The sequence below is a fragment of the Passer domesticus genome, chromosome 13 (genome assembly GCF_036417665.1).
Source record: "Passer domesticus isolate bPasDom1 chromosome 13, bPasDom1.hap1, whole genome shotgun sequence".
NCBI classification, from domain to species: domain Eukaryota; kingdom Metazoa; phylum Chordata; class Aves; order Passeriformes; family Passeridae; genus Passer; species Passer domesticus.
This window is the reverse complement of record NC_087486.1, coordinates 11259776-11271891: the sequence shown is the minus strand read 5'-3', so window position 1 is coordinate 11271891 and position 12116 is coordinate 11259776. Positions and strand designations below refer to the sequence as shown.

Genomic DNA, 12116 nt, shown 5'->3' with positions numbered 1-12116 from the left:
CAGATCTCTGCTATTACAGCAGCATGCTATTACAGCATGCGCTGTATTGAAGAAATTTATTAGTACTGGGGTATGGAGTTTCCACATAGCTATAGCTAGACTATGCCATTGCCTTTCCCCAAGTAACCAGCACTCCTGTTTGGGATATGGGAACCTAAAATGTGCATTCTCTTGTGCAGTGCTCTGTACCTCATTCATGGAGGTGGTGAGACCTCATGAATAATGGAAGTTTATTCCAGAGCCAAAGCTTTCATTTGAAAGAAGAAAAACCAAAACAAAGCAGATCTTTTTCCACTCAATTTCCTTCCAAAACCCCTGAAAATTTCAATATTTGCCCCACATCTCCTACTCAGTGACAGAATGCCACTTTCAGGAGCTGAGTGTATTCTCTGTTCCCAGGTGTTGCTTGTGCTTGCTGAGCATTGGGTCCAGGGAAATACCATCTATTGCATTATACTATACTGGCCCTATTTCTCCTTGAGGTCACAAATAAATGATAATAAATATAATCACAGCTATGCTTAGAGTCTTTCAGGCTGACATCCAATCAATTAGTAATGCTAGATATGGCCCTTATCAGCATGGCTTCACTTTGCAGCTGACTGGGCTCCCTTTCCCTCACGCTAAACCCGCCGTCTCATTTTTTACAGATGGACCCACACGAAAACATATTGTTGAGCACGCTGGAAATTAAAAACGAGATGGCTGCCTCGGAGGCTGTGATGGGGCTTGGGGACCCTAGGAGCACAATGCTGGCCTATGACACTTCGAGCATCCAGTACCGCAAAGCCGGCTTGCCCAGGCACAGCTTCGGCCGCAACGCGCTGGAGCGGCACGTGGCACAGAAGAAGAGCCGGCTACGGAGACGCGCGTCCCAGCTGAAAATCACCATCCCTGACTTGACTGATGTCAATGCCATAGATCGATGGTCTCGCATATTCTTCCCTGTTGTTTTTTCCTTCTTCAATATTGTCTATTGGCTTTACTATGTGAACTAAGAAACAAAGCCACGCAGGAGGAAAGAACTGGATTTCTCTTCAAATCAGTTGTACAGCCAAAAGTGGGACTTGGAAAAATTCTATTCAGGACAAAAAGTTATTTTAAAACACCTTAGTTGCTGGCCCACTCTATGGTCTGTTTTTATAATGTTTTGGTTGTATCTGCTAAACCGTATATATGTTAAGTTGCAGTATGGACATATCCCCTTATCAAAATATAAGTGCATTTTGAGTGTAAAGGCAAATTGCGTTTTGAAAATCACTTCTGTCTCATTGTCCCTCACTCTTTCTTTTTTTCTTTTTTTTTTAATGGCCATTTGAGTTTAGTGGTACAGATTATAGAGCAGCATTTGAGAAACAAGTTTTAATTTCATCAGCAGTACATGCCATTCTAGGGAAAGTACATATCCAAGGCATGCATATACGCTTAAGAGAGTGTACTGAGTTATCATGCTTATAAAACACATACACTTTACTTTTTAAATGTGTAAACTTGAAAACAAGTAGTGCCTATCATCTTTCCAAGATGATGATGGTCAGAGGTTTCCCAACCATATTCAGGTATTTCCTTTTATTTATTGAAAGAACTGAACCTTTGACTGATAATAATGGGGTTGGGTGTTTGCACAGAAGCTGAAGCAAGAAGCACTAGTTTGTTTGTATTTTAAAGAGAGAACGTATGCTCAGTCACAGTGACTGTGCTTGGGATCAGTAGAGGAATGTAGGGACAGTATAAAAATGCATCAGCACTGAATGGGTAGATGCTGCTGGGTTGTGTTGAGGAAAGGGAATCTGTCCAAAGTGCCAAAATTAATTGCCCAAATCGTAATTCTGTAGATGGCTGAAGGGAGCTAGTGGTGCCCTGCCTTTCTCTAGGGCAGGGAGAGTGAGAGAGCAGTTTCAAAGTGCAGGGGCAAGGAGACAGGAGGCTACATAAATAAAAGTGTGTGTGTGTATATATATATATATATATGTATATGTATGTATATACACAGTGCAGATGAATGTTGTCAGTTGTACACGCATTATTCTGAAATAGTTGTGTGGAGTTGTGTGATTTCTTCCAGGTTTTCATCTTTCCAGCATTATGCTTCCTGCTCTTAGTTAAAGGTTCTGTACCTCTTCCAGCAGTTGAGATCTGAGCATATATATTTCTGTACAAGAGGTACTGACAGGGTCTTTCCTCAGTCTGGATTAGGCAATACCATTTCACTTTTTGTTTTCCTTAATGCACTGTTCTAAAGGAAAGAAATTCATAGCAATCACTTTTAGAGTGTAAGTACACTCTTGAATGTTTCCTGCTTTAGGGTGATTTCCATTGAAAAACTAGAAAATGTGTTTTTCTTTGGGAAGATTCTTGAATTAAAAGGTTGAGGTTTTTTTCATTCCATTGAGCTTTATTTTTAAAAAATAGCAAAACAGAATAGAAAAAAAAATTAGACAAAAAAAATCTGTCACTTATTCCACTGTGGAATCTTTTTGTAATGAAAATAGCAGTCACAAGAACTGTAAATAAAAAGGTAAAAATTCTTGATGGCTTTTACTAGATCAGATCCCCAATATTGTTTGACACAATGTTTCAAGAAGCAAAAGCCACATCTGTTGCATCCATACTACCTCTCATCCGTGTACAAATTTTTGAAAGAGACTAGAGAGTATAAGTGGTTTTTCAGGGTACTAAAAAAAATTCTTTAGAATATTTTTCATAAAATATATTTTTTAATTTTTTTCTTCTTCAAAAGAGTAATTTTCTTACAAGTTTCTGTGGTTTTATTTTTGCTTTCTCCCCCCTCTCCCTATTTGACAGTGAATGACGCTAACAGGAGAATAGTTCTGGGAAATAATAGACAAATAGTCTGACTTTTTTCTGAGCACTTTATATGCTTATTTCTGGTTCAAATAAGAGAGGATAATTTCAGAGCCTGGGATGGGATTTGCAATACACCCTACCTGCCAGGAAGTTGTGTGCATTCACACACTGCCTCCAGGCTCAGACTCTGCAATATGTAGAGACAGGTTTTCCTCATGTGATTAACTTTCCAAGTCAAAATTTTGCTCTTTGTTCACACACTTAATTTGTGACTGCATTTCATGCATAACGCAATAACCTTTGTAGATGCACTTGGGATTTCAGCTGTTAGGTATGAGTCATGTTGGATTTTTTTTTCTCCAATTTTAAGAAATGGAGTATATCAAAATTCAGTATTTCCCTTCAAAGTACGTTCTTTAAAAATTATATTAATTATCCTAAATGAAAGCAGTCTTATGGTATTCTTCTGTACAAGCTTTTCTTTCATTTCAGAAATTGCTGACAGCTCCTTTTATTGTTTCACAGACACAGAGTGTGACTGCAGGGAGCTCACAGCCTTTCTGTGGTTGATACACATCAAATATAAAACCTTACAGGGAATGTGTTGACTCTCTGCATTGGTAACTGCTTCAGCTATTACAAAAATCACAGAGATCGAATCCTGGAACTGCACATTCACTTTTCTGAAGCTACAGTACAAGCCATAATACTCTCTGATATTGCTATTCAGAGAGTGAAAGAAAATGTTTGGTTTCTGCTCAGGTGTCACTAGGAAAGATAAATTATCTGTGGAGAAGGAGCACTTTTGCTTTTACTATGTTCTTCTGGCTATTAATGTGATGTATAAAATTAGTGAAAGAGAAAGATTCTACCATTTTGTACTAAGGCTTAACACTGTGATATAAAAAGATGGGGGTGAGAAAGGCTGGCGAGGCACTATCAAGGAAAAAGCAGAACTCGAGCCCCAGGTAAGCACTTACTCCTGAGATACTTGAGTGAAAGTGGGAAATGATGCCAACAGTCATAGGGTTTGCTATGTGTGCTACCCTCCAGGTAAACTAGAATAAATTTGCTTTTACTTTAGAATTGACCGAAAATAAATATTCTAGATCTTTTTAATCGTGTTAATTGTTGGTTTCAATAAACAAAATAGCAAAGTTAATAATTTAGATAAAAACTTGTAATATAATTATAGTTGCACATTTTATTGTTCTATTAGACATAATAGCCAGCAATTAAGGTGTTTTTCATCTTTGCGAAATTCATGGGGGAATTATGACTATAACATGGCACAGTTTTAATGAAATCTTTGAGATCAATCTGTAAATATATACTGTACATGACTGCTAGTAAGTATGATACACATTTTCAGAACTGAAAATTCATGCAACATATTTCTGTGTTTGCATAAGGAATGTTATGTTTCTATCCTATCGCAGTTCAGTGACTGGGAAGAAAGACTCAAGCAATGACATTGTGACCATTTCTTTTCTCATTCCCAGGGGAGGAAAACAAGAGTCCTGGGTAACAGCATGTGGCAGAGTTCTTCAGAGAGTTCTTACATTCTAATAAAAAAAGGCATAAAATCCGTAAGCTACAAAAGCACAATGCATAGAGAAAATAAGTGGTGGTCTTATACCTGGGGAAAAATATCCTATTTATTTCAGAAAAACATGCATTAAAATTAAACCTCAATTTATTTTCACTATAAATATTAGACTGTGTTCCAATCCTATAACACAGTGCTAAACATAAGTAACAGATGTGAAACATTTTCCAACTGTATGTGCATATGGACGTACCCCCAAATGTCTGTATGGACATATGTGTGTATATATACACGTGCTGAGTATATATATATATATATGCACACACATTCACATGTTGGTGTGTTAAAGGAATAAGCTAATAATAGTTTTGTTTCTATCATCAACCAGTGTATGAATATATTTTTGAGAAAAAAAAAAGAGTAATGTATTTAGAAAAAAACCAAACAACTAACTCGACAGGGTAACTGGGCATTTCTATATCAGCAGATCAATGCTTATGATTCGTATGGAATATTGCACCGTTTGACATGATGATAGTACTGTACCTCCTTGCATCTGGAATTAGACTAGTCCTCACATTGCTTGCCTATTTCTTCTCTCTCTTTTTATAACAGCATTGTCCACTAGTAAGTTTTCAAAACCAACAAATTCCTTAGGGAACCAAGAAAAAAAAAAGGCAAAAATAGTAACTATTTCTAGAAAAATAATCTAGGGTGGGATGGCCAGGGTACAATACTATATCAGTAGTGATCAAAACATTTTGCTATGTGTACATAGAACATACGATGTGAGCAACCATAACTTAAGCTGAACGTGTGTAAATATTATCAGATTTCTTAAACATTTTTAACTTCTAATTTGTACTTTATGGTAAGGCAAAAAGCTAATTCTACTTATGGTTTAGGTTAATGTGTCCTAAAATTATGTAAATAATTAAATAAGCTGTAAATGAGCAGTCAATAGATACAGTATTTGTTTAGTGACTTTTTTTTACTAAGTACAATAATTGCAGTGCTCTAGCAGAGTAATTTAAACACCCTTTTGCATAAACAGATTTGGACTCCAGATATAAAATAGTACAGGAAGTGCTGTAGTGTAAAATAGCCACCGTGGCTACGTTCCTGCTGGCACAGCTGATTCTTTTGTATGGTTAAAATGTTCAGGCCACACTCAGTACTCAGACTAGCCAAAACAAACAAACAGGGCCTGGTTTTCACTTACAAAGAGGCACCTTGATGTTGCTCCAGTGAGTGGAGAGGTGAAGGTGTCCATGTAAGTGAGAATTCAGCTGTCGGCGATTTCATTACAGAAGCCTGCATATTGCATCTGTCTGATTCTGAAATCTGTCTCTTATGGTAATTAATAGTAGGCTTATATTTTTCTTTAAGAAAAAAAAATCCAGGATGTTTGACTGTCGTTAGCATAGTCCCCCAAAGCCAAAGAATCTTCACTCCAGAAATTGTTTAAAAGGGAAATCTAAAAAGTCACTGCTTAACACCAAAGGTAAAGCTTAGTAAAATGCACTAGGAACTTTGTCTAAATTTTTAAGAAGCAAATGGAACGTTGTTGATCAAAAAGACTGCCCTATTCTACTTTGTAAAAATAAAAATAATTTAAATATCCATTATATAAAATTGAAATAGATAATCTCTACAAGAATATGCAACACTAGCATTTCATAAATATAAAATTATTTTCTTTGTAAGTGCTTTGACAAAAAAATGAAACTTAAATGATGAAAAATCTCACCTCTACTTTCATACTAAGGGTTGTATTTTTTTAATGTTTTTCAGACATGAGGTCATCTATTCCAATTTGATAGCATTTTGTATGTTTTCACTGTTCCTGTCATTTGGCAGATACTCACCAGGCTGTATGGTTCATGGTCTGTCCTGTTACTTTCAGTTGAAGACAAAAAGAACATTTGAAACATGATTAATTCTGACAAACTGCCTATGATTTGACTTCTATCACGTTTTTATTGGCATGGGTGTTTAAATGGTTCTGTTAGTACTGTCTTTGCACAGTTCTGAGTTATCTTTTACTTAGTACTATTTATTTCATAATGTAGTAATCATCAGCCTTACTAATGACCTTGTAGCCTTTCTTATATGCACATAATGCACATTTTTCCAATGGCTAGAAAATGCAAAATACTAGTGGATATCATTGCATCAGATCTTCATGTCTTTCTCAAAAGGACTGCTAACCTCTGGGATTTATGAGGTAGTAAAATGATGATTGTAAATGAGTAGCACATAAGAGATATTTTCTTGAATTTAAAATTATTGCAGCCAGTTTCAGCATGTAAATATATAATAATGTTGGCTAGTGTGTAATTCTTGAATTTAAAAATATAAATAAAGAAAATCTAAAATATGTACATGTAGTTGTGTTATGTTGGGCAGGCTCTTTTCTCACAGCTGCAGATTTCCATTCTCATCTGAAGTGAATAACTCTGAGTTTGGGTCAGAAAGGGACTCAGAAGTTGGGTGTTGAGGCACCTGAAATGTAGGTGCAGGAAGGGAAGGGGGAACCATAACAGGGTGTTAATTTGCCCCTGCAGCCCTTGGGGCTCTGAGTGTCTGGGGAGAGTAAGCAACGTGCAGTGAGAAGCCTGGTGCTGGTCAGTAAGGAAGGGCTGAGAGCAGAGGGAGCAGCTGAAAAATCTCAGAGGTTCAGCAAACACCTCCTCAGAGTCAACTCCTGTGCAGCTGTTACTGATGGTGAGTTGCTGGTTTTCCCCTCATGGAAGGGTTTGTTTGCAGGGGGATGGCATTTCCTTTTACAGTAAATGGTCTTAAATCTGAGTATGTGGACTTCAGTTATGGAAGTCCCAAGTTTCATTCCTTCCTCTTCCTACTTAGGGTCTAACACGAGAGATTCTGGATGACAAATTATTGTCCCTTTCAGGATGGTGGATTTAGATTCTCCTGTTGGAATGGTTCAGTTGAACAATTCAAGATGAGCAGAGGAGAGTGCTCTCTCCTCAGGCATGGTCATGAGAGGCTCTGACTGCTTTGGACAGGGATTAGAACCTGGGTCTCTCACTGTGCTCCAAAGTAAAATGTTCACTAATACAGGTCTGGTTTTGCTGCTTCTTTCTGTCTTAGTGGAATCTTGAGCCTTGAATATATTTCAGACTTACACTTTGCTGGCCGTGCTGGGTGAGCAGTTTGTGTCTGTTAGATTTTCCTGTTGTCTGCTGTCCCAGCTCTAATAAAAGGAAGTCCATAGCTGTGTTTCCAAACCCCAAGCATTACTACACAGGGGATACTACAGGGTGTTTATTGGTGGCTGTAGCTGCACATTCCTGCAGTTGATTCTTTGGCAGATCCTAGCAGGGGGAGCAGATGGAGCACCAGAAAAGGGAACAAATGGCCATCAGACAAAAGGCTGCCAAAGGCTAAAACTGCCAAATTCTCATTTTTGTCTGGAAATGCAGACAGCAGTTGGTAATTCCTTTTGAAGTTGTCCACCTGGCTATTCTCTGTACCAGCCCCACAACAGCACTGCTTTAATGACTGATCTGTTCTGTCTCTTTTCTGTGGATAAAGGACACCAGCTCTGCAGAGACAGAGCAGAGGCTGAAGATGGGAAGACTTGAGCCTTACAGATGGTAGAGGTGAGGAGCTGCTGGGTGCAGGATGCTGACTCTGTGTCAGGAGACACAGAACATGAGAAGTAAAATATTCCAGACTGTTAAGGAAAGCTCAAATATTACTTCTTTCCTCACTGTTTAACATACCACATCTTCCTCTGAAGCTTCTTAAAAGGAAAGCAAAGCTCTGAAAAAAGACTGAAATGTCAGCACAGTTGCTTTATTACAAACCTGTGATATAGTGTTGCCCCTTGTTTTCAAGATTATTACAAGCTAGGAAGCAAAGTATTTCAACTTTAAGACTGGTTCATGATTTCAGAGACAAAAAATCTTTATATTCATTGGTGAGTATAATTTCCAAGTCAAAATGTCTATCTACTATTTCACTTGTCTGGGCTTATAAATGCATTTGATGTTATCCCATCCTAACAGGAGTTATATCAAATGGACTGGCACAAAAACAAGGCCAGTACTATAGGGTATTTGGATAATTTATTTCCTTTACTCTGAGTTTTAACACTTCATGACATGTAACAAGGCCTCTCCTTCATTCAATTTACTGGATTGCAAATCAGAAACCTTAATAGCAACGTCTTATGGGTAAATTGCACTGTTGAATATATCTCGATAATCTAAAATTAACAAAACATGAGAGAAATTATCTAACATCACAGTTCTTAATTTATAAAAGGAAAATGAGTATTTTAAAGAATGAGATTATGCATCTGTCAAATACTGAACAGCTGTGAAACAGTGAAATAATGGGAACTGGCATTTAACACATTGTAACTGCTGCATATAAATAAATGCAACATTATAACTACATAGCAAGTATGTTCTCTGACATAAATTCTGTGGTTATCAAAATTAATGACTGGCATGACATTATTAATCCATAATGCTTGTTGTTCTTGAGGGATATCTGGAATGACTCATTTATTATGGTGTTCATATGAGTCGAATCAAGGGATGAATTTAAAAAAGAAATGATGGTTATGTCAAGAAATGTGGGTTGGCTATTCAGGTGATGAAAATTGATTTGATAAAAGGAGATGTGCTTCCCTTGGCTGAGACTCTGGGCCAGGTGTTCTGGGCAGAGGGGGAGTGCTTGTTCCAATGTTAGGGCAAAACTTTTGAACACCTCTTATTCTTGGAACAAAAATACTTTTTTCTCTCCTTCTGACAGATTGTCACAGCTGACATACTACATTCATTTTGGCACTCTAATGGCTAAAGGCATGCTTCCAGCTGAGACCACTCTTGTAAAATTTTCTGGTTTTTGGAAAAAAATATAACCAAGGAAACAAAGCTATCTTAACTTCCCTTACAAACACTTTAAAAACTAAATCGTATAAACTACACATTTTTGGATTTGGTGCTGTTTTGTTTTCAGATGGGACTTGAGTAGAGCTCTGTGTGTAACTGTGAGCATTTATGGTCACACGTCTTCTCATTTCTCAGCTTGGTTGATACATCTGAAATCTGCTGCTTTCTAAGCCCACATGAAACTGGCCTGTGACCTTTGAGATCTCCTTGTTAAACGTTCCCAAAGATCTTTTCTGAAGGGTCTCACTGGTCATGGCAGTCTTTAATCTCCAACCTTTTGTTGAAATTTCATGGCAGTGATGCTTGTGAAGGTGCAGTGTCATGCAGGAGACAGGGGATGAAGTCCTGTCATATCCTCCTTGACAGCAGCAAAAAGGGCAAGAGGTGCAGTGATAAACCCACAGCACAAAAGCCAATGTGCTCATGGTAGGGTCAGTGCAGTTCCATTGCTGAGGGTGATATTTCCACTTCCCTGTCATGCAAAGAAATTGTTTCTTCAGGTGAGAAGACATTGACAGGAGAAGCAATGTGGATAATAAACAGATCAAAACCCACACGTCAGGACAGCAAGATTTATCTGCAAGATTTGCAGATAAATTGGATTGCTTTTGATGTGCTTCTGTGTTTTAGGTTATGAAAAATCAAGGCTTTTTTATTGTTGCTGTTAGTCATCATTCAAAAGACATCTGAATTGGAAATATGTGCCAAACAGACAGGAAAAAAATTGCTGGACAGAAAAAGGGGGGGAAAACCCCCCCAAAAAAAAAATAACAACAAAAAGAAGAAACAAACCAAAACAAAACAACAACAAAAAAACTGTGGTGAAATTCAGCAAATTCCCTCCCATTCTCTCCAGCAGCTATGAAGTGCAACATGCATCACCTAATTTATTTTCTTCTTTTTTTCTCCCACTCATAACACACTTTAAAATTAGAAGCTTTTAAGACTGTAGGAAGCACAAAATTTTTCTTTCTCCTTCCCCAGCCTTAATTTTAATGTTTTTTTTTCTCAGATAATTTTGGAAATTTAGTGTGATGGCTTTGGCTAATTCCAGCAGAAAATGTAAGCCTTAATTGGTTTTGGAAGGGTCTCTAGATCTCTTTAAGAAAGGTTAAGCATTATTTATTTGCCTTCATTACTACTCAAAGCAATGGGATTACTGAAAAGGTTTGACATTCAAACTAGTTAAGGATGAGAAAAAGAGGCAGGAGGAAATCTTTCTGTGGGGTTCAGACAAAAGGAAGAAACATAAAAATGGAAAGGACAGGCAGAAGAAAAGTAAAGGCTGTTCCCTCACTCGTGCTGTAAGATTTTACAGTAAATACTGCTGCTCTTCTGCCATAATGTGTTTCCCTGTCTTTTAACTGCAGTCCAGCCATCCATCACTTGGGTTTTCCCATTTCAGATTGCTTACAGGAAAGTGATATGAGAGAGTAGCTCCTGGTGTCGATGAAGGGAAAGGATGTCCAGCATCCAAATCCTTACATTTTCCCTAGATTAGTATTTTACATCTGACAATACCTGAAAGCAAATACCAAATCCTGCTCCCTTTACTCTGCCCAGAGGATTTCCAAAGGTGTTAAGCACCCATTTCCATTTATTGTGCACACTCTGAGAAATATTTTAGCCATTGTATTAATGGAGGAGGGGAAGGAAGAACTTTCTCCTTTAAAAACTGAGATAAGACAAATCTGTTGCCTTATAATTGAAAATGCTTTGCCTAGATATTGCAAGCACTCGTGCATATTGTTGAAATAGAAACTACAATTTATGCAAAATCTGTATACTGCTGAGAAGATAGTTGGCTTTGCTCATTTCTGCAAGAATTAAAGAGACTTATTTCATTCTAATGAAACAGAATTATATGGACATTGGAAAATACAAAATGTCACACTGTAATGCCCCTGCATCATTCTTTAGCAGACACAGAATTCCTCTTGCTAGATTTTATGTTTCAGACCCAGCTCTGGAACAGAATGACAATTGTGTGCAAGCACTGACGCTTTGCTATGAGGAATTACATTAAGATTACCATAGCTTTTGCATACTGTGAATTTGGAAAGGACTTCTGGGATTTCCAAAAACATTTGTTTGATAGACAGTAAGGCTGCTATCAGATTGGGACTTGCCTCGGGTTTACATCCCATGTGGCATCCCTCTTCTTCTCTCCTAGACACCTTACCTCCACTATTGTTGAATTAGAAGTTAACTATCACATCAGTAGTATTGTTATACCTGTGCCTTAATTATGTAATTAATTGATAACTGCAAAGTATTATGTAACTAGAACACTTTGTTACTGTTATTTTGAAGGAAAAAGTGACAGAATGGAAGAATGTTAAGTGTAACTCTCATCATGTTAATAATAACTCCAATAATTTCTCATGTCATCAAAGGCTGGTAAGAAATTAAGATATAGAAATGAAGTTTCCAGGCCTTGAAAAGCAAGACATTAACCTAAATTTTCATTAATTACAAGGTGTGCAGATCCCTGCACTGAATGGACATGCTAAATATCCCCTTATGTTTTGGAAAAGAGCACCTTTAATCTGCTTATCATTTCCCATACTCTGTGCAGTTATTAGGTATCAGTCCCTGGTAGCCATGAACAGAGCAAACAGACACCCACAGCCTACCTGCAAGGACCCTGTGAAAAAATGAACAGATACATCACAAATAAAGAGTGCCTTTGTAGACAGCTGGGGCCTAATTAATGTGCAGCACAGCTGAGGAAGGCAGAGCCCTTGGCCCTGCAGGTATCACTGGATTTTGTTACTGCACCAATTATGATAAAGCATTGCCAGCACAAACAGCAGACAGGCATTTGTTGT

The 12116-nt window shown here is 37.6% G+C and overlaps 1 protein-coding gene across 6 annotated transcripts in view; it reads left to right on the top strand.

Annotated features, from left to right (window-relative positions):
* GABRB2 (gamma-aminobutyric acid type A receptor subunit beta2) overlaps nucleotides 1-6741 on the top strand; it is a 143265-nt gene extending 136524 nt beyond the window's left edge. For all 6 annotated transcript variants that reach the window (XM_064387372.1, XM_064387371.1, XM_064387374.1 and 3 more), the window contains one exon: nucleotides 651-6741. In XM_064387372.1, the coding sequence (XP_064243442.1) occupies nucleotides 651-998 (348 nt within the window). In that variant the 3' untranslated portion in view covers nucleotides 999-6741. The remainder of the gene's footprint in view (nucleotides 1-650) is intronic.
* The last annotated feature ends 5375 nt before the right edge of the window (nucleotides 6742-12116 follow it).